Below are 22,609 nucleotides of genomic sequence, written 5' to 3' on the forward strand. Positions count from 1 at the left end.
GTAAAGCGGACCGAGAGGTTCCAGATTCCGGGTCGCTTTCCAACTTGACCCTGGCCTGCGAGGTGAATGCCCCCGTGTGTAAGATGCACCCTTGAGATCGATAGCAGCAGCGCCCTCAGCTTCAGTTGCACCGCACCTACAGATAAAACTTATGCAGATTGTGTGGTAGGAAGACCTGGGCCGCCGACGTTAAGCGGTATTCAGGTTATTATCAGCCCTAGGGTGGGTTGGTTGGGTTTTTTTTCCGGGTTTAAATTCCTACCTGCACTAAAAATAGGTTGCGCCTACTGCCATCCTCCTTTGTAGAATTGCAGGGGGAAAATGTAAGTTACTGCTGAGTTCTGTATAGCTCTGTCCTTTTCTAATCAAGTACTTGCTAGATATTTCTTCTTGTTTTCCCAAACTTATTTTGACTTTATACAAAGTAATGCCTGTGGAGTTTTTTTTTTTTTAATGTACAGAAGCTTACCAGAAAGTACAAGTTACCATTTACCCCCTCAGACCCACCCCCTCACAAGTTACTAAGTTTCTTGATACCTTAAAATGGTTAACAAATATTTGTTGAATGAATAAATGTCTTTCAATGAATTGTCTTTGCCTGTGGAACACACATGTATGTAAATTGCCTTTTCTCTCTTAACAGCATACTTAGATCTTCTGTCATTTCACAACCACAGAGCACTCCATCATTGGCATACTATAATTTGACCACTCTGCTCTTGATAGGCATTCACGTTTACAATCTCTTATGATAAACAGTGTTGCAGGGAAGATCCTTGAGTAGCACATGGGGTGTCTTGACTCAAGCTTTAAGTTGTTTTTCCGGGAGCTGAGAATCGGCCTGGTGATGACCAAAGAACATGGGCTTAGGATCTGAAGGTACTAGCTGGGAGGGGAGCTCTTCATATGATCATTGAAACAAAATGGTCCTTCTTGCTCTGGGAAAGATTAGTGGGATCCCCTTTGATTTAGCAGTTTTAGAAAATACAAGAAAGAAGCCTCAGTTTCCCCCAGGCAGGCACAGTCCACCCTGCCCACCTGGTGAGGCAGAAGGTTGCTCTGGATCACCACCTCAACCTGCTCTGGAATCAGACAGGCTTTGGTTCAGTTGCCAGCTTTGAAATCCTGGCACCACCCCTTAAAAGCTTTTGAGAGTCTGGAAAAATCACATCAGTGTTTCAAAGCCCCCAGTTTCCTCATAATAGTTGTGAGGATGAGAGATGTTTGCAAATCACCCGGCTCCTACAGGCATATGATAAACAGTAATAGTAATGCTGTTAAACCTGAGGTCATTTTGCACTGACTCATTCCTGCTTTGGGCCATTTGCTGTTGCAGACCTTAGCGCACATACCCAGGGAGGCCTCTTGAGAGCACAGCTGTAGGATACTTTGAAGAAGTGGAGCAGAACCAGCCGTTAGGAAGCCCAGACTCCTCTGACTTACCTCCGAGTGCCTTCTAGGAGGCAATGGGTGTTAATTCCTGTGCCACAGACTCTAGGATAGAGCTTTTCCCATCCAGGAGCTTTCAGTCTCATCAGAGATAAGACACACTTGTGAGGAAAAAAAAATACAAGATGAAACAGCTGTCAGATTAGCAGACTAGACTTCAGAGGAGAGCTAGCACTTTTGATTAGAATGGGGGGAGGTGGGGGGAAGGATTTCATCCTAGAGTTCTCATGGTGGAATTGGAATTGAGAGAGCTGGGAATGGCAGGTGTGTTTTAAGAGCTGCTCTCAGCCCTGAGGATGATGGGTGTTAGCCTTGAGGGAGAATTCCCCATGAGACAGGGTGTGTGCCTGGTTCCCCAAAGGGAAAATCTGAGCACATTTTCCTCTAGAAACATTGTTATACATGATCTAAACTACAATGCAGTGACTGGAGCTATGTTATGGTAGATAAAGTCTCTATTTAGAACAACATAAACTTTGGTGCCCCTGGAGGTAAGCAGCAGTATGTGCTGCCAATGGGAAACTTTGTTCCACTGTTCTGAAGGGCCAGCTTAGCGATGATGAGCTTTGCAACACCACCTGTTCAGACCTTACAGCGACTACAGTGGGGGGCATTGAAAGTTCCTGAGCAGAGGAGCATTATCAGAATGTTCTGGGGGGATGTTATCTGGTACAGGCACGCAGGAGGATTTTCAGCTGCAGAGCTTTAACGAAGGCTACTGCTGAAGCCCAGGTGTGACGTAACAGCAAGAAGGACCAGTACAAAATACGATATGCAAACAGTATCTACCAAATTTTTAGAAAACAGTTAGCCTGACACCTGGATCCCTTTACTAGTAAGGTAGGTATTGTGCACCTACTGGGTGCCAGCACTGAGGACCTACCAGGAGCGAAACAAAACTCCATCCTCAGGAATTTACAGTACAACTGGGGAAGATGAGGCAGTGAACATTTGAGGGCTCACAGCTGCCAGGCACTGATGGAGGAGCTGGAGAGGTGGCAGGAAATAAAGCTTTCAAGTCCCTGCTTCCATGGAGCTCACATTCTGATAGAAAATGCAAATAAACACATGTTAAAAGGAAAAACCAAAGAGAGTAAGAGGGACAGAGTATACAGAGATTTACAGGACATACAGTGATGCCCTGAAGGCAGTGGGTATATACTGTTCATTCAGTAAGTCTGGTTGTGAATGAAGAGAAATGAAGGGGCTGCTGAGAACAGTGGGGTGAATAAAGTATTTTCCAGGATAGCGTAGGTAGAGGATTGGCAGCCAGTGAACAGTAAGCATAGAGTAGTAAGAATGGGAGGAAGATGGGTTAAGAGCACTTTAAAAAGCTCAACTGGCAGAGGAGAGTCGAGTGCTGTGGAGGCTGAGGGGAAAGGGGAGGGACCCCTGAGTGTGAGGTCTGGGTTCAGAGCCAGCAATGCCCAGAGTGGGAGGACAGATGAGGGCTAGTGCAGCAGAGGCTGGGGAGGGACCTGGGAAATCCACAGTTCGGGCTGGTCACCAGTGAAGTCTGAACTTGAACTCTCTGTTGAGGGAAAAAGCAATTGCTGCAATCAGGTAACAGGAAGTGGGTGCAGATAAGACCAGAGGGCACCACTACCCAACATGATGGTCCAGGAGGGAGGGAATAAACGGAACTGTGGTCTCTTCTCTGACGGACCTGAGAACTGGCCCGACTCCCCACCTGTACGCTGCAGGCCGAATTGGATCAAGAGACTTGGCCCTGCCCTTTGGTCGCCCCTCTTCCAGATCAAGTGGACATGAAGTCCCTAGATTGCAGGGACCATCCTGATACCCACTGGGACCTGGACATGGTGGGCACTTGGTTTCCATTCAGTTAAAGTGCAGCCACACCTAGAATTTACAGTTAGGAGCCTCAGAAATAACCTGATTGAACTTTCTCAAGTTTGCTTTCTGTGAAGTGTGGGCCAAATTTGGGGTCTCTCATTGTAACTCAAGGTCAGACCCCCTCCCATTATAAGTAGGATTTTTCTCCCATCTTCAAGATTCGATCAGAATTTTCTAACTGCGGTCTAGAGACACCAAGGCCCCCTATGAGACTCAAAGGATTTGTGAAGCTGAAACATTTTCACAAAACTGAGATGTCATTTGCCTTTTCCACTCATTCCTTAAGAGGGCATGGTGGAGTCTCCCAGGGCTGCACTGAGCAGACGTGAGTATCCAGGAAGTGCAGAGGCGTGCAAAAATGCAAAGCAGTGCTGCCCTCCTCAAACTTAACACTTGCTATATGGTTATCTATGCTAATGTGTAATAGATTTATTTCAGGTGAATTAATGGAGCTTCTAAAATTGACCAGTTTTGCTAAGATGCTAAGTATCAGTAGGCAAGTTGCATATAAGCAAGAGTTCTTTGGGGTCTGCCACCATTTTTCACAGTGTAAAGGAGTCTTGGGGCTGAAATATTTGAGAAACACTGTGTTAAATACTGCAGTACCCCAAGTGTCCCACTTCCCTTCTTTATGAGGGTCTAAATGGTAGTTTGTGACCCAGATGCCATCTCAACCAACTCTCAGAGCAGCTCACAGTGAACTGGTGTTTCCATGCAGACACACTCAGGAATCTCACCCAGAAATCCCACTGAGCTGATAATCTTTGGACTAGTTTTTCCAGTTTCCTAAGCTTTGTTACTATCAACACCTTCCTTCCTGCAGGGAACCCTCCTAGCAGCTCAGAACTGCCCAATGAAACAACGGGGCTCCACCTCTTCTAAAAAGTGAAACCCAGTCACTCCACAGAACCACATGCCAAGAACTTGACTTGTTTGTTAAATTCGCCTTCCAAAAGTATTTTTATAATATGGCCCTGGGGCTTGGTGACCACAGTATCAAGAAATGTGGGTTTGCTTTTCCAGTTCTGCAGCCAACTGGCCACATGACCTTTGAGACGCTCCCTTCCTTCCCTACCTCAGTTTTGTTGTTGTTCAGTCATGTCTGACTCTTTGCAACTCTATGGACTGCAGCATGCCAGGCCTCCCTGTTCTCACCATCTCCCGAAGTTTGCCCAAGTTCGTGTTCATTGCATCAATGATGCTATCCAACCATCTCATTCTCTGACGCCTCTTCTGCTCTCGATCTTTCCCGGCATCAGGGACTTTTCCAATGAGTTGTCTGTGCACATCAGATGACCAAAATACTGGAGCTTCAGCTTCAGCATCAGTCCTTCCAGTGAGTATTCAGAGTTGATTTCCCTTAAGATCGACTGATCTCCTTGCTGTCCAAGGGACTTTCAGGAGTCTTCTCCAGCACCACAGTTCGAAGGCATCAATTCTTTGGTGCTCTGCCTTCTTTATGGTCAAGCTCTCACCACCATAAGTGACCACTGGGGAGACCACAACCCTGACTATATGGACCTTCGTTGGCAGAGTAATGTCTCTGCTTTTCAACACACTGTCTAGGTCATAGCTTTCCTGCCAAGAAGCACTCATTTCTTGACTTCATGGCTGCAGTCACCATCTGCAGTGATTTTAGAGCCCAAGGAGAAGAAATCTGTCACTACTTCCACCTTTTCCCCTTCTATTTGCCATCAAGTAATGGGGCCACATGCCATGATCTTAATTTTTTTTTTAATATTGAGTTTTAAGCTGGCTCTTTCACTCTTCCTTCACCCTCATCAAGAACTCTTTAGTTCCTCTTTGCTTTCTGCCATTAGAGTGGTATCATCTGCACATCTGAGGTTGTTGATGTTTTTCCCTCCTGTCTTGATTCCAGCTTATAACTCATCCAGTCCAGCATTTCTCCTCATAAAACAGGGGCTGGCTCCCAGCCTCTCCTGCTTCAGCAATGACAGGACTGCTGTCCAGCCCAGGCACAGTGAAGACCTGTCCACGTGCTTACGTGCCTCTCTTTCAGTGTTTCAGTTCAGTTCAGTCGCTCAGTCGTGTCCGACTCCTTGCGACCCCATGAATCGCAGCACGCCAGGCCTCCCTGTCCATCACCAACTCCCAGAGTTCACTCAAACTCATATCCATTGAGTCAGTGATGCCATCCAGCCATTTCATCCTGTCATCCCCTTCTCCTCCTGCCCCCAATGCCTCCCAGTATCAGGGTCTTTTCCAATGAGTCAACTCTTTACATCAGGTGGCCAAAGTATTGGAGTTTCAGCTTTAGCATCAGTCCTTCCAAAGAACACCCAGGACTGATCTCCTTTAGAATGGACTGGTTGGATTTCCTTGCAGTCTAAGGGACTCTCAAGAGTCTTCTCCAACACCACAGTTCAAAAGCATCAATTCTTCGGCGCTCAGCTTTCTTCACAGTCCAACTCTCACATCCATACATGACCACAGGAAAAACCATAGCCTTGACTAGACAGAACTTTGTTGGCCAAGTAATGTCTCTGCTTTTGAATATGCTATCTAGGTTGGTCATAACTTTCCTTCCAAGAAGCATCTTTTAATTTCACGGCTGCAGTCACCATCTGCAGTGATTTTGGAGCCCCCAAAAATAAAGTCTGACACTGTTTCCCCATCTATTTCCCATGAAGTGATGGGACCGGATGCCATGATCTTAGTTTTCTGAATGTTGAGCTTTAAGCCAACTTTTTCACTCTCCTCTTTCACTTTCATCAAGAGGCTTTTTAGTTCCTCTTCACTTTCTGCCATAAGGGTGGTATCATTCAAACACAGTAATCAATCCGCCAGAAAGATCTGACTCTAGGTTGATGGCTTTTCAAAACTTGGGCTCAAAAACTTAGCATCTGCAAATTCTGGGCCCACGGTTACCCCCAGATCGGAGCACTAGCAGAGCACTAGGTGCCCATGGTTCACTTTTTGTCCACACACCTCGCTTTACTCACACCATCCACATGTGCAGCACCTCCTGCGGGCCCGGCCATGTAGAGGGCGTTACCTCACCCACTCCAGACAGCCTGGGGGGCTGGACTGTCACTGTCCAGACGAGGACACGTTCTGAGAGGTTAGGGGACGTGCTCTGGATTAACATGAAGCAGTCAAGTTAAGGTTTAAACCTGACTTCCAAGTCCATGCAGCTCCACCAGGGTGCTCTGTATGAGGATTTTAAAGAAACAGCTGTGTTTCCTTAAAAATATTTTAGAACCTGTTAGGCTGGTTCCTGTTTTTCCTATTGCTCTTACTTAGAAAGGCTTGGAGCAGTTAAAGACCAGTCCACACAGAACCCTAGTTAGAAGAAAAACATCCCCAACCGCCTGTCTTGTTTTGACATCCACTCAGTAAAATAATGTCCCCAAATCCCTACCAATGAAATAGTGTTGACTCTGCAGATCCCCTGCCCTCTCCCAAACCCTCCAGCATCTTGGCAGTGGGATGAAGGGAACAAGGGACGTGAACCACGTCACACTCCCCTACATTTTAAAACAGTCTCAACACCAAGATTCCAGAGGCTCCCAAAGTTAAAAGGTTAAGAATGCTCAGCTTAGTTTTCTCCAGATTAGCTAAAGGCACACCATCTTGTCACTGCCCTTCTAACACATGGCAGACAAAGACAGGGGTCCCCTCTCTCACAAAAGTCTCAGAGAAGTGTCTTTTCTAACAACAGGAAGTGTTGGAAGTGTCCTATATACAGGGTGAGGTATGGATCAGCCTGCAGAGCCACGGGGGAAGGCCTGGGGTGGCTCAGGCCCCTGGCCAGTCACCTGGAGCCGCCTCGGCACTTCACCTCGTGCACTGCAGGACAAGAGAGGCCTGCAGGACCAGTCTATAGAGTGGCACAAGACAAGGCTTGTGCCCAGCTAGCCAGCGCAGCGGGAGGAAGAGCCAAGCTAAGAACACGAGTGGCTCTGGGGACAGACTGCCACTTATGACTATCCCGTGCCTCAGTTTCCTCCTCAGGAAAAAAGTCCTAACTAGAGAACCTACTCCACAGATTGAGTGTGTTAAGTGGGGGGAAAAAAAAAAAAGCCAAACGGCACCTGTTATAATTACTATTAACCCCTAAAGGATAACTTTAAGACATATGGGGAGCTTCCATTCCAAATTCCTCATTTTGCAGATGAGAAAACTGGCCCAGAAAGGCTGGGCGACTCCTCTGAGGCTAAACAGCCCTACGAACCACCAGGGCAGATGGCTTCATTCTCTGCTGCCAAGCTCCTTCTCCTCCAGGGTGTTCGGTCTGGGCAGCTGTTTTCAGGACCGCAGTAATTGTGGGCTGGTGGGATCCCCTTAACCTGCTCCACTGGCATGGCTGTGACAGCCCTTTGCAGCCCACTTTCAGACTCTGGGGATGCAAGTCAGTGCACTCCAGGATTCTGAGTCATCTCCGTCTGTGAATCAACCTTCATCCGTCCATCCATCCTGAATAGAGAGATCTCATTGTCCTCCAGTCTCTGAATGGGAACCCGGTGTTTCTCCTTTGAAAATGTCAGTGTGTTAGTTGCTCAGCCATGTCTGACTCTTTGTGACCCCATGGACTGTAGCTCGCCAGGCTCCTGTGTCTGTGGGATTCTCCAGGCAAGAATATTGGAGTAGGTAGCCATGCCCTTCTCCAAGGGATCTTCCCGACCCAGGGACTGAACCTGGGTCGCCTGCATTACGAGCAGATTCTTTACTGTCTGAGCCACTAGGCAGGTTTGGACTTTGCTTACTCAGAGTCCTCCAGCTGTAAGTACCATCAGGCTCTCCCGATTTCAGACTAGGGACAGCACACCAGAGGTGGACACAAGTGTCTGCTCTAAGATCCTGGAGGAAGCACTGGACACACCTCGGGCGCTTCAAAGAGGCTTCCCAGCCCACAACCCCTCCCTCCCATGAGAACTCCACCTGCCTCCCCAGGGCTGACCGGCAGAGGTGACTGCAGCTGCAACTGGCTTGCTGGACATATGCCCCAGGCAGCTGGGAGCCTGCCGGCAATCATCTGAATCCCAGGAGCAGAGGACAGTTACCATGGCTACCAAAGCTGTAACCATTGGCTGCTTTGGCCGTGGGGACCGGCTCAGCTGTCCTCTCAAGGTCCCTTCCAGCCCTGGGACTCCACAGTTCCAACGAGCCCGTGGAGACCACGTCTGCTGCAAGAAAACAGGAAGTCCTGTGACACACAAGGCTCAGGCACCTCAGAGGTCACCTGTCTTATTCATCAGAAGTGCTGAGTCACAAGGCTTTCTACCTCCGCTGCATTATTAATAAGCAAAGCCTCGCTTTTGTTTGTTTTTTGGTATAGTACTTTAGGCCTTTTATAACGTGAGCTCGCTCCCACCATGTTTCATTTTTTCCCTTCCTTTTACAGCTCATACCAGAAATTTTGGTACAAGTTTTGTTCCGTATTGTGACCAGGGAAAATAGCCCAGGAACACTTGCGTCACTGGGGCCCGGAGGGGCGGGCTCCGTCAGACAGGACGCCTGGATCACAAGCCTTCTAAGAACCAGGAGGAAGGAAGTCATTCATAAAGGAGGCAGATGCTCAACTGCGACTTTGGTTTCCTCTTGCAATTCTGATTACAGGAATGTGGTTTGTTCTTATTCCACAGAAGGGAAGACTTTCTCTGTAAAACTCGACTCTCAGAAGCTGCCTACCTTTCTGAGTCAGGACAGAACAGGGAGGCGGCTGATTCAACCCCTAGGATCTCCACACCAGTGAGATCTCAGGTCTGACTGCAGCCCTCTTGAGATCCGGTGGCTGCAGGTATCTATGAGACTTCAGAGAGCAGGAGAGACGCCCAGAAATCAGAGTTGCCTGTGCTCACGGGGACAGCTGCACGCACCCTTGCCTTGCTCCTGATGCACGAAGCTTCATGTTTAGTGGATGTTCGGAGATTTTTAAAAATCTGCTTATCAAGATCAAATCAAAGCCTTTATTCAACATCCCTCCTTCAAACTACCTGCGTTTAAACCTATTCCCCTCCCCCAACTTGCAAACTACTAGGGCTGTGCAAGTTTTGTCCCTGTCACCTGATGGGTCAGATCCAGGTGAGCTGCACAATGCTGAAAAGCCACGCTGAGACACTGCACGGGCAGGCCTCTGCAGTTCTCTGCCCCCTCGGGATCTAGGCAGAGGTTGGAAGCACTGGCCCTGGAGCCAGAGCTCTGGCACAAGAGACCAGGAGGCAGACGTCTGAGCCTCACGTTCTGGACCCAGCCACGCAGAGTGGACAAGCAGCTCCTGGTGACCGCTGGGCGAGGCTCATGCGTGTGCTTTTTCTTGTCTTCTCCAAAGAAAAGAGTGAGAGATGGAGGAGGCAATTTTCAGTTGTGTGTAGGTTTGATTTAAGGCTTTGGCTGTGGTCTGTTGATACATTAAAATACTTTCTGGGAACGCCATCTCCTAAGCTCCCCATCAGAACAAATGTATTTTCAAAAATGAAAACAGTGAACAAAAAGGTGGAGCTGAAATGCTGATGCAAAGCCCAGCGGACGGGCCTGGGTCCGTCAGGTCAGGATGGTGTCGTCCACCTGCTCTGTGGAGTCAGCCTGGCCGGCCAGCTTCTTCAGAGACCTCCGGTTGCATTCATTCAGCACTTCCAAGCTGGCCACATCCAGGATCTTGCAGAGGGACTGGGGGGAGGAGGGAAATGAGGAGACAAAATGAGAAAATATGGCTTCAGCTTTCTCCAATCAAAGACAACACTGAACGCGAACCCAGAACTAGAACCACTGAGGGGGACCCTGGCAAAGGAAGAAAATCGAGTGGATCCAGAGACAGCCAAGACATGCAGGCCTCACACCCCGAGCCGATGATAGAGTGGGGCCTGGAGTGCTCAGCGCTTCAAAGGTGGCTCAGCAGGCAGGGGGCTGAGGGACAGAACTCTGGGCCTCAACAGGCAGCCCTGGGAGGTCTGTTACAGGTTTGGGAGCCACCTGAGATTTTACTTGGAGGAGGAACCCTGCTGCTGAAAGGAATCTCAACACCTCAGGAATAGAGGGAGTGTTTTTAGGCACCAGACCAGATGACTACCAGATGACTATCTGCCCATCAACACTCATGCCTATGGGGTGGCAGAGTACAAGCCTTAAACACTGTCATGCAGAAGGCCCACAAGACAAGCGCCCAGAAGCTGTGGGGAGGCCCACCAGTCCCAGGCTCCCACCTGAAACACCTCCTCTCCCTGCCTCATCTTGAGGAGGTTGACAATCGCCTGGTCGCTGTAGGCCCTGACGACGGTGTTTTTATCCTTGGTGTTGTCCAGGAGGGCCTTCAGGATGGGCTTGATGGCCTGGGGGTCCAGGGCAGGCAGCGGGTCCTTGTTTGCCCACCAGATCATCTTCTCAGCCACCAACCTGATGTCACTGGATGGGTTCTGCAGACACTGTGAAGAGGAGCGTGGGCTTTCCATCAGGCACATCCAGCCTGCTCCTCGCCACAGCCCAGGCTCTGCCCTCGTCGTGGGACCTGACCCCCTGCTCCCTCCACAGCATTCCCACTGTGAGAGGGCGGCTGGGTGTGTTCAGACCCTACCTCCTCCACGTCATCTCACACCACCCTCTCCTCGGCTCGGCACTCTCAGCCCACAAGGGCTTCCAACTTCCTCAAACACCCCACGCTGCTTCCTGCCTTGCGCCCCTGCACTGGCGGGTCCCACTACCTGGGACGTGCTTGCCCCAGATCCTCACCTGGTTGGTCCCCTCTCATCCTTCAGGCCTCGGCTCAGATGTCAGCCTTCAGGCATCTCCCCGACAGCCCTATCTAGATGAGGGCCCTCCCACAGGCTCTTTGTGTACCTCCGCCTCCAGAGATCTTGTCTGCCCCGTTCACCTCTGTACTTCAGGGTCTAGCCCGGCCAGGAGCACAGCAGGTCCTCAGTAATAAACACTGACGACAGCTGCATGCGGGGTGATACAGGCTCAGTCCAATCAGGGCCCTGTACACCCTCCTCTCTGGGTGTCTGCAGGGTGGGGACAGCAGCCGTGGGAGCCTCCCTGCTCAGAGTGAGGCCAGTGCACCAGGGCCACTGACTGCCCGGGAGCTGGTTACAAAGGCAGGGTGTAGAAAGAAAGGCGGGCTCGGCTGCATTTCTTAAAACGTAGGTTCTGGCTCTGTGTGCACACCAGCGTTCGAGCAGTATGCTCTATCACGCAGATGCTGAAGACCCCTCTGCCAGGCTCCCCAGCTTTCCCAAGCGGGTCCTGCAGCCACCAGAGTAGCCATGCCTTCTAATTACTGTCACGCCTACTAAAGGGAGGCAGGAAAGCAAAGATAAATTTGAACCCAGGTCTGCCCCAAAGTTTGAAAAATTGGGGTACCTAGAAAGAATGCCTAAAATAGAGGTTCTTAACTTGATTTGGGGTCATGGATCTATGGGAGACTCTTGACAAAAAGTTGGGCCAAAAGAAAAAGTTGGGCAGTCTTCCAGAGACCATTCTGCACCCCAGCCCTACGGGCTCAGAGACCCCCCACCCCCCAGCCCTGCAGGCCACCCTCAGAGTGCCTGGAACACACGGACACACTTCCGGTGTCTTCTGGTCACAGATCCGTCTCATGAGCCAAGCTGCCCCACTCACCTTAATGAACAGGCTGGAGAGTTTGGCCGGCAACTGTCCTCCTCCGGTCTCGATGTGGTGCTTCATCAGGAAGCCCATGCCCCGGACCCCACTCACGGCGATGGGGATCTGGAAAGTGAGCAGAGAGCTAGACAGGGTGCCTCCGGCTCCCTCCTTGGGGCAGCAGGGCCATACACCATCCCTTCCCCAGGCATTTCCGGGGACCCTGGCTCTCCACCACCAGTCCCCACCCCACCCCTGACTACATCATCTCCAAGACCTTTTGACAGCTCTCATAAAGAGCTTCTGCCTGGCTGTGGGGCAGGTGAACAAAGCCTGAGACACTAGTTCCCAGAAACAGAATCAGAGACTTTCTGGCCTAGAAGGGACCTCTGGATGCTCCAACCCAAACTCCTCACTATTTAGATGATGAACCTGGTGCCCAGGGAGACCAAGCACTGGTCCCAGGGCACAGGAAGTTACTGGCAAGAGTGAAATTCTGACCACCTGGTCTGGCTGCCCCAAAGCCTTACCCTGTCTGCCATGGCATTGCTGAGGATCATGTCCTGGACGTCGCTGCCATACTTGCCTACGCAGAGTCTGCCAGGAGCCACGCTCACAGCCACGGAGAGAGCCAGGCTCCGCCCATGCCGAACCATCCAGTCAATGCCAGACACATCCGCTGGGTGGAAGGACACAGGGGGGCTGACCTGCACCGTCTACCGCCCGCGAAGCCCACCTCCACCACCTGAGACTCGTGTGTCAGCTCGGAGCCTGGTGGGAACCCCAGTCCTCACTGCACACAGACCTCCCTGCCCGAAGTGGCCGCCGAGCGGCCATCCCTCACAGGCCACTCCCAACCACAGCTGCGTCCTCGGAGCAGAGACGCTCCGGGCTGCAAGACCCCTGGAAACTCCGTTTTGACATTTCCAAGGAGAGGGTGGTCCAGCTGCCAGAAGATCCTCTGAGGGGCAGGGGAGACAGAGAGGCCCCGAAAAGTGCACACAAGAGGCCTACCCAGCAAGTACTGCTGAAGAACAGTGCTGAGCTCCTCTTCCGTCAGAAAGGCACATAGCTCCCCCAGGCACCCGGCCGAGGAGATGCGCGTGTTGTCCTGACGGGGCAGAGAAGGTAGTGAACCAGGGTGCCACCTCACATGGGCTCCACGGGCACCAGGGCGGGAGGGAGGCGGACGCCAAGTCCAGTCTTCCCTGCAGGCACACTCACTCCCGCCGCCAGAGCAGGGCTGCCACTCACTGCGGCTGCCACTCGGCACCGAGTTAAAAATTACACACCCAGCACTTAACTTAATTATAGAAAACTCCAGCATGTGTGCATATGGTGATCATCATCATAATAGCAACAATAACTGTATTTACATAGCACCTTTCTTCTTACAAGCCTGAATACTTCACGTTTATTATCTCAGTTACTATCAACAGCCCTGTGAGGTGGGAAGGGATGCAAGCTCTGCCCACAGTCCTCAGGGAAGGTGGTTAGAGGACCACTGGGAGCTCCACCTCAACCTCACCCCACCCCACCCCACTCCCAAACCTCTCATGTGTCCGCCTGTGTCCAGAGAGGCTCCCTGCTGCCCCAACGTTGTGTGGGTCTGTCCTGGGAAGTCAAACTGAAGCTCTAATCAGCCCAAGGCAATAGGGAAAGGCTGAGGGTTCTGTGTCAAAACCAAAGTCTCGTACATAAGCGCTTCCTGGCGGCTCTCCCTGCTGGCTCACTACAGGATGCTGTGCAGAGGATTTTGGGTTACGTGCTATAATATTCGAAGTGCCAACTTGGCGTGCCTCTCCCAAACAAAACAACCAAAGAACCAACCAGGGCCTCAAGGGCCCATGGGGAGGCATGAGCCAGGCCGGCACCCTGGATTGCCACCTCTGATCCAGCTGAAGTTCTGAGGGGGAGGAGGGTGGCCGGCCTGCAGTCTGGGCCTCTGAGCTCCCAGGTGTCACGCGAGGCTAAAGCTGGCTCTCTCTGACACAACACCCACTCTCTCAAAGGAGTCTATTTTAAGCTCCATTGTGGTGAAATGCAAATTGGTTTGCGTACTAACTTTTGCTTGCACTGTGAGTGGCCCTATAAAACCCTGACAGACCGTGACCAAAAGAAGGCAGAGGCTCCCTTCTGTGCCACAAAAGGCCGGGGCCTCAGCTGCAGGGGATAACCGGCCCCGGGCATGGGCAAACGAGGTGCAGCTCCGCGCAAACCCCAAGGCCTCCCTCCAGAGATCAGCCCCACAGTGTCAATCTGGTGACATGGCAGAGAGACGTCTGTCAAAGGGGAAAGAGAAAATCCTTCTCAAAGACTCAACCGCTTTGGGGCTCACCAGAGCACAAGGCAGCCAACTGGTACTTCACAGATGCTTGCAGACTGGGCCAGGAAGGGCCTTGGGACTGAGAACCAGGAGTCATGGGCTCAGTCCCAGTTCTCACTCTAACACATGGTAGGGCACGGCCCCAGGTCAGTCTGCCCCTCACAAACAGGGCTGAACACCCCCTCTGGACAGACACCAGACACTGTTTCCTCGGGGCTGTGCCCACACTTCATTCACCTATGGGCAAGGCTCTGCACATCAGCAAATGTTTCTCGAGCCAAAAAACAAAACTCTTCATTTGACAACTGGGGAAATGAGGGGCAGAGCAGGGGAAGCGACTTAAGACTGGAGAACAAATGAACGAGACCTGGGACTTTAGAAACCTTAGGTTCCCTTACCTATATGATACGTCGTCCATATCAACACTAAGTGCCTATCTCCCTCAAGACCAGAGGTGTGGCAAACCAGAGTGACACGAATGTCGGGAGTGATGATCACTCCTGACCAGGTTCTGCTTCTCGAGGCAGAGACACCAGCCCAAGGGAAGGGAAACCAGCCCAGCCCGCGCGCCCCGCGTCCACCTGCGGCAGTACCTCGTCGTGTCCCAGCATGCTCAGCAGGAGCGAGACGATGTTTTTCCGGATGACCACATCCACTTTGGCCCCCGCTCCCTGAATCACAAACCTCAGGGCCTGCAGCATGGTGTCCCTGCAGAACCAACGTGCCCGACTCAAACCTGGCTGTCCTCCACCCACGCTCCCACTGCACAGGCAGGGCCAGGCCGCCCCAGGGCCACAGCTCTCCCCGCGCCAGCGCCTCACCTGACGCCTGGGTCCTCCATGACCCGGATGCCATTCAGCAGCTCCATGAAAAGAGGATCCACCTTGATGTGGATGGAAATGAGCTTTCCTAGCGCATCGGCGGCCTTCAGGCGCACGCCGCGGTTAGAGTCCTGCAGGGCTTTGGTGAAGGTGGTCTGCAGCTGGGGCAGGAAGGGCTTCAGGGCGATCCCGACCTGTCAGAGAGACCCCCATCCCAGAGCCCGGCTGAAGGGGAGTGCAGGCCACAGGGCACACAGGCATCAAAACAGAGCACCCCAAACCTGCGGGGCTCCACATTCAGGCTAGGAGTAGAGGCGCCACAAGATGGGGGAGCCCAGCACAGAGGGTCCCCTCAGCCTCCTCTTCTGCTTCCAGCTTCCCACGGGTGGGGAACCATCCGCTCAGCTTAGGGGAGCTCTGCCCACGTGGACAAGTGACTCGAAACCCCCGGCTCTGAATACATTACAGAGCGGGCCAGCAGACCTGTCAGTACCGTGGAAGAACATTCTGCAAAGGCAGATAAACAGGTCAGGTGCCACCTACTGCACACAATCCTACAGAACAGGTGGCTTCGGGAGGTCATCCCTGTACACACGTGCACCTATGCACTGACAATCCAGTCTGAGTCCTGACCACGTACAGGAAAAGACGCACGTCTGTGACAAACTACAGATGGGTCCCAGAGGAAAGATCTACTCAAGGCTAAAAGGGAAGGAAAAAGAAGCTGTTTGGAGGCTCAATGCCATTTACGGTCTAGAGACACTGGGGTTGGGGCTGCAGGCTGCTGGGAGGCGGACCACAGAATAAAGCTAGCAAAGCTGCGGTGAGAGCCACCTGCCCACGGTGACACCTGGCTCACAGCCTGTGGGACAAACTCCAGGAGGGAAAGGTTCCATCTGGACACAGAATTCACACACACACACACACACACACACACACGGCACAGAATGGAAGATAAAGATGATACTTTAAATAAAAAGAAAAAAGAAAAAACAATTTCCAAGAGAACGAGGCTGATGCTCACAGTCCCATTTTTTAGCTGGGAAGTTGCTCCCCCACACTTTTCTCACAGAAGGAAAAGAGCTACCACTCTCTTAAGCTTTTGTTTCCAAACCACAAGTAACAATTTTTTTTAACAAAATAAATCTTGGCTGTTTATAACTCTCTAAGCCTAAAGGCTTTAATTATTGGCCTGTAAAGTATCAGAAATAGTTAATGTGTTGCTTCACTTCTGACACTTTGGGCAAAAACTGAAGTTACTGCAGTTGCTCTTGGACTTCCTTTGCGTTCTCTCCTCATATTCTCTTCATCTCCCTTTATAAGGTAGTCATAAAGATGGGAAATGTATGTGAACAAAGTTTCTATTGTACTCACATGGCCCTGGATTTTGTCCTTTGAATCAACCACTTCTAATAAAAGCGATTATCAGACACACACACGCTGGTGTGTTGAGTTAGAACGTGTCATTAGATGTTATTTCACCTGAGCCCCGTATCTCACAGCCCTTTGAGAGACAAGCAGTGTTGTACCCTCAAAACACAAGTGAAGGAGCAGACTCTGAGGTCATTCTGGCCACACATCTGCCAAGTGGTAGACCTGGACTTGACCATGTGTGGTGAGTCTAGAGACCAAGGTCTTTGCTCCCTCTGCTCTGCCGACTCCCAGGCAGAGCTGTCACTCTGCCTGCACAGCACAGTGGGTGCCGGTCTCCTGTGCACAGATCTGTGCTCTAAGATCCGCGTGGACCAAGTGAACCTGTCAGTCCTCACCTTGGCCAGCAAGAGGCTGAGTGTCTCGAGCAGAGCCGCCTTCACGTTCCAGCTGAACCGGTCCCCCAGGATGCGAATCAGAGGGCCAGTGATGTTGACCACGGATGGCCGCAGGGCGTCCGCCGAGGTCAGGCGGATCACCAAGCCTAACGCTTTGGCAGCTTCCTCCTTCTGTTCCGGGCTGCCAGTCAGGACCCCCTCCCGCAGCACCGGAAGGATGGACGTTACCCCCTGACAAGAGAACCACACCTGAGAGTCAAATTGCAAAGGTTCTGGGCCCGGGTGTCCCCGACCCGAAGCCAGGAGCTTCTGTCAGCCACCCTCTCTTCAACTCTGTGAGCGACCGAGTCGGGTGGCCAGGGTCGTGGCCTGAGGGTGCTGGCTGGGGAACAGTCTCCTCGACTTGACAGTGATGAGAGCAGAGTCCCTGCAGCCCTGTCACTCATCTGCTCTGAGGTGGCCTCCACAGCTGAAACTGGAGGTGGTGAACTCTGACCCTGTCCCCGCGGGGCCACCATGGGGAAGAAACACGCTGTCCGTGGAGGTGCGCAACAGCACCTAGAGCACTACATGGAGTAACACGCAGCTGCTCCAGCAGCCCCAGCGCTGGGGACCCAGGGAAGGCAGAGGAGGGCCACAAGCCCACAGGGCCCTGTCCAGGGCCGTGGCTCACCTTCTTCGGGAGGCAGAAGCCTGGCACGTGCTCGCCTCTGCTCTCATTTCCTATGAACCGGATTTCCTTGTGCAGTTCCTCAATGAGGGCCAGCTGGTTGCCTGCATCCAGTTTCTGTGGGACACCGGGGAAAAGCAAAGAGGATGTCAGGGTTCAAGTCAAGCCCTCTCAAGACAGCAGGAGGAAGGAAAGGAAGGGGGTGGGCGGGAGTACAGGTAAGACTGGCCACGCATGGACAGATGCTGAAGCTGGCTGACAGCACCTAGTCTTAGAAACGCCTGGAACTGTCTTCACCAGAGGTGGTCCAGCAGCCCCTCACCTTGGTGATGGCATTCAGGGCGTCCCAGCTCTCCTCCAGAACCACGGGGCTGGAGTCGTTGAAGAGGCGGATCAGGCCTGAGACCAGGCTCCGCAGGTGGCTAGTGTAGTCCGCCTTGGAGCGTGAGCAGTAGATGTTGAGGATGATGGCCGCGGCCTGCCTCATGCCCACCTCAGGGCTGCGGGTGGCTTCCAACAGGTCCTCGATGATGATCCGGTGCCCGGTGTCGTCCTCCACGGACAGGATCACGGCCTGACAGTTGGCCATCTCCTAAAAGCACAGGCGACACCTCAGCTGAGCACACGCCTCCAGGATGGGACAGGACATGGATAGAGTCCGCAGGGGTGACTGTGCCCCTCACCAGCTGCTCGTCTGGAGTCCCCAGCTTCTCCTTCAGGGCCAACATGACCGCCGGGAGGATCACGCCAAGATGACGTGTCAGGGCATCACCCGCCACAGATGAAAGGAAAGCCAGCACCCGGGTGTTGACGGGCGGGGTCGTCAGCTGCAGGACGATGAACATCAGCTTAGTGGGGCCTGCCCATGCCAGCTGCAGTGCTGGGCTCTGGGAGATCCTGTCCCATTGCAGAGTCGCCGGCCTCCCCCAGCATCCAGGTTCAGAGCTGGTCATCACGTAGACCTGGGGATGGTGACGTGGCTGTGGCTGCTGGGCCAGAGAGGGTTGCCATGTGTGGGGACTTACCTTGGGCACGAGGTAGGGCAGCACCACACGACTCTTGATGGCCATCACCTGCTTCAGACCATCCAAGGCAAACTCGGACACCTCCTCGTCATCCTGCAGAGGGGCATGGGGTGACGTCTGGGAGCCGCTCTTCTCCCCGCCTCTGCAGTCTGGACCTCCCTGGCCCCGACACCCCCCACCTGACCCCCAAGAGAGTCAATGCCATCCTGTGCACCCACTCCCTCTGGAGCCTGCACTGGCTGCCTTGGCAAGAGTCAGCCCTGGCGTGCGGCCTCCACGGAGATGGTGGAACCCCTCCTGGCAGGGGTGAGGCGGAGCCACTCACCAGCTGCTTCAGTAAAAACGGGAGGATGTCCTCCAGGGCCTGGTGGCCGATGGTGGAGTGCAGCTGCTCAAACGTCTTGGCCGCCGCCTCTCTGACCTCCTCCAGCGGGTCACACAAAGCCTTCCTCGCCGTGGGCACGAGGGACTCGGAGAAATACAGCACCTGCAACAGCATGAGAGTGCTGAACCTGACGTGGTGGAGGGAGGGGAAGTCAGCGGGGGATGGGGGTGGTGAGGACCTCTGGCCTAGACAGGCTTCCTGGACTCTTGCCGGGTCTAGACTTTTCACTCAGCTGGTTTCTGTGGAAATGCACAAGTATGAGAAAGCAGAGAGGATTTGCGATCTGCCCCTAAGGAGCCTTCCCCCAGTGGTGGTTGTTTTGTTGCTAAGTCATGTCTGACTCTTTAGACTCCCTGGACTGCAATCCGCCAGGCTCCTCTGTCCATGGGATTCTCCAGGCAAGAACACTGGAGTGGGTTGCCACTGCCTTCCCCAGGGATATTCCCGAGAAGGGATGGAACCTGCATCTCTGTGTTGCATTGTAGGCAGATTCTTCACCAACTGAGCCATGGACTTAACAGTTAATAGTCTTGATTTTTTTTGGCATGTTCCCCAGATACTCTGGTCTCTCATGGGAATGCCAAACTCCTTCCCACGGTGAGGCCCCAAGTGACCTGGCCTCCACTCCCCAGGCTCCTTTGTTCATCCTCTTGGGAAACTCCAAGTCCTTCTTCAAGTCTCAACTCAAATACCTGGTCCCTTATGAAGTCTCTGGGTCTACAGTGGGGCCAACAACTGCTCTGTGCACTCCGTAACCAATTTCACCAAAGCAACGCCCCTCCATGAATCTAAGGACCGAATCTGAATATGGTGGCCATGTCATGGGCAGGGCCTCAGGCTTTGGGGCACTACCTACTTAATTAATCACAGTCCCATTTGATGACAGAATTTACCTTTGTTCTTTGAAAAACGCAACTATAAAAACCCCAAATGGCACACATGTACTGACACATGCAGGAGAAGAATCAGATGAGGCTGTTCAGGCTGAGCAACTGGCCACGTGCTTGCATCTCTGACCCGCTATCCACTCATCGCTTTGGCGCTTTCATCCCAATCTAGAGCTCTATGCCTATGCTCAACCTACTCAATTAGAAAAAGTAGGGTCGGTGAAAGACTCCAACCCCCCTTGACTGCTGCCATATGGAAACAATCTCACTGCTGGAGACGACGCGTTTCCACCCACTGGGTGCTCACTCTCATCTACTCCACGCCCTCCTGCTCCCCGCCACCCTCCACCTCTCACACACATGCACCTCCCTTCACGGCTAAGCACACCACACACGTGAACTGAACTGATGCACTGACGCAAAAGGATTAATCTGAAGCCACCTCAGGAGTGCTGAGAGAAAGACCACTTCAATCTCCAAAAGCCACCCCGCCCCTAAATTGCTGAGTTCTTAGCCTGTAAACTGATGGGAAAGCTGAGAGGTGAGAAAGCCCAGGGCGCTGTGGCCCCATCAGCACCTCACTGTCCACAGCACCCTCTGGAGTGAGGCTGGCGTGTCCCTGAGGGTGCAGTGTCGTTAATGGAGCAGCTTCTCCTGGAGCCCTCACCCCCTGGCCCTCTGAGGTGGGTAGGGGGCAGGCCTGCAGGCCCTGAGGACATGCTCACAGCATCCCACACCCCCAGGCCCTCTGAGAGGGGGTGGGGGGCAGGCCTGCGGGCCCTGAGGACATGCTCACCGCATCCCAACCCCCTGGCCCTCTGAGTTGGGGGCGGTCCTGCAGGCCCTGAGGACATGCTCACCGCATCCCGGCTGGTGGACTTCATGATCTCGCTCAGCCCGATGCACACGCCCTGCCTCTCGTCACTCTTGGGAGATCTCAGGCCTTCCTCCAGGATGGGGATGATCTCCGGCAGGATTTTCTCCCCTAACTTCCGGACGAGATCTCCCAGCGTCCTGGCTGCGATCTGCCGAGCAGAGCTCAAGTTAGGACAGACTCCCTGCAGACCCCGGGACACCCAGTGGGCCACTCCAGAATGAGGGCCCCAGGACCTCCCAGATGTTATTGGAGCCAGACTTAACTTTCCCCAACCCTCTATCCTGTGAAAAGCCCCCAGGGTACTTGCAAAACACCACAAAATAAAATTCTCTCTGCATCACACATGCCTACTCAGCTTAAAGAGTCAGCACCTTATGGACGAACAAGAAACTCAACACGTGTTGTCCAGTTGAGGGCTGATATCCCTGGATTGAAAACTGTGGCCTGGAAGTCACTTAACCCTCATGATCTTGCCCAGGAAAGGAGAGCTGGGTTTGTAATCACAACTTTCAGGGAAAAAGACCCATCTCCTCTGAGGCCGTGTGCAAACCCTTGTTCAGAGCCAATTATGCAATCTGTTTGACAGGGACGGGGGTTGGGAGTGGACTGTCAGAAGTGATCATTGGCTCTGGGGGCCCTCCTCCAGCTGCCCTGGCCTTTGCTTAGCCCCTGCTCTGGGCAAATTCCTTGCCCACCTCAAGGCTTGTGTGTGTCCAGTCCTGGTATCTCAACCACTGGTCCTTTGGTCCCAAACAGTCTTTCATCACCTCCTCACCTGCTAATGCTCACTCACCGTCCGTCTTCAAACATCATTTCTTCTGAGAAGCCTTCCCTGAGCCCCTAGTTGGCTGACCTGGTACACGCACTGGCAGTGCCATGTAGCACTCGCCATAGCTGCATTTCCCACTTGTTTGTGTGACTGTTTGATTAATATCCGTTTCCTCTGCCAGACAGCAGCTCCACAAGGCTGCTTTTCTTCTCTACAAGGTCCTAAGCCTCCACTTAGCACATGGTAGGTGCTTAAGAAATATTTCTTAAATAACTAAGTAAATAAAAGTTCCCCTGCTAGATGGTGGACCCCACTGTTCTCCCATTCTCTGCAGACCCAGCTTTCTAGCCTCTGAAAGGAGGCATCAGGGCTATGTGGTCAGAAGCCAGGCCCGGGACACTTACTGTTCTCTTATCCGCGCATGTGCTGGCCAGGAAACCCAGCAGGAGCCCAAAAAGGGTGGGAAGGATCTCACGCAAGGTGCGGGGGGTGTTAGAGACCACAATCTTCCAGACGTGCAGGGAGGCCTGCCGCACCACCAGCTGGGTGTCCGAGCGGCCCATGTACAGCCCCGCCAACACCCGGTTCCGCCGATCTACCCCCAGGGCGGTGATAATCGCCTGCAGTGGCAGAAGGGAGCCCAGAATGAGAGGTGGTGAAGCCTCCACGGTGTGAGTGCCAGGGAGTCTCCCCACCAGCAGCAGAGGGAGGAAGGTCAACTGGGGCTGTGCACCTTGTTGGACTGCGCGGTTCCAAAGTTGTCATCCTCTGAGGCAGTTTCTGTGGTCATCTTCCCAGTGACTCCTGAGATGTGGAACAGGAGATCGCCAAGGAGCTGAACAGAGCTGAACCTGAGAAGGAGGCCAAGAACAGAGTCATAAGGGTGCAGAAGGAAGTCTCAGCCAAGCACCAGCCAGAAAAAGAGACTGAAAGGAAATGAACCCCAAACACTGGTGGTGGTTCTCTTAGAACAGGAGAGGTCACAAATTATAGTCATTTCTCGACAGTCTCCCACGTATGTTCCTTCCAAGTTTTGTACTAATGAACGTTACTTTAATAATGGAAAAGAACAAGCTATTTTTAAAAGTGGATACAAATATTTCTATAATAAAAGTTATTAAAGAGAGAGAGAACACAGAGGAAAGTATGAACAGGGAATCCAGGAATGCAGATCATCAGGATGTAGGACGTAAGGAGAGGCCTAGGAGAAACTGTTTCTCT

General features: G+C 52.6%; 1 protein-coding gene across 2 annotated transcripts in view; it reads right to left on the bottom strand.

The window, feature by feature from the left end:
• Positions 1–9,219: 9,219 nt before the first annotated feature.
• Positions 9,220–22,609, bottom strand: part of GCN1 (GCN1 activator of EIF2AK4) — a 55,057-nt gene continuing 41,667 nt past the window's right edge. The window contains exons 43-58 of one of the 2 annotated variants that reach the window (XM_002694522.6): positions 22,122–22,239; positions 21,793–22,008; positions 20,603–20,767; positions 18,796–18,957; positions 18,471–18,563; positions 18,129–18,272; positions 17,768–18,037; positions 17,449–17,562; positions 16,776–17,006; positions 15,007–15,200; positions 14,779–14,893; positions 12,874–12,970; positions 12,390–12,538; positions 11,878–11,985; positions 10,467–10,685; positions 9,220–9,933 (exon numbers count right to left, since the gene is read on the bottom strand). In XM_002694522.6, the coding sequence (XP_002694568.2) occupies positions 9,808–9,933; positions 10,467–10,685; positions 11,878–11,985; positions 12,390–12,538; positions 12,874–12,970; positions 14,779–14,893; positions 15,007–15,200; positions 16,776–17,006; positions 17,449–17,562; positions 17,768–18,037; positions 18,129–18,272; positions 18,471–18,563; positions 18,796–18,957; positions 20,603–20,767; positions 21,793–22,008; positions 22,122–22,239 (2,521 nt within the window). In that variant the 3' untranslated portion in view covers positions 9,220–9,807. Of the gene's footprint in view, positions 9,934–10,466; positions 10,686–10,989; positions 11,199–11,877; positions 11,986–12,389; positions 12,539–12,873; positions 12,971–14,778; positions 14,894–15,006; positions 15,201–16,775; positions 17,007–17,448; positions 17,563–17,767; positions 18,038–18,128; positions 18,273–18,470; positions 18,564–18,795; positions 18,958–20,602; positions 20,768–21,792; positions 22,009–22,121; positions 22,240–22,609 lie in introns of those variants that run through there. The other variant, XR_812432.4, reaches the window with a different exon arrangement.

This window comes from Bos taurus, chromosome 17 (genome assembly GCF_002263795.3).
Source record: "Bos taurus isolate L1 Dominette 01449 registration number 42190680 breed Hereford chromosome 17, ARS-UCD2.0, whole genome shotgun sequence".
NCBI lineage: Eukaryota > Metazoa > Chordata > Mammalia > Artiodactyla > Bovidae > Bos > Bos taurus.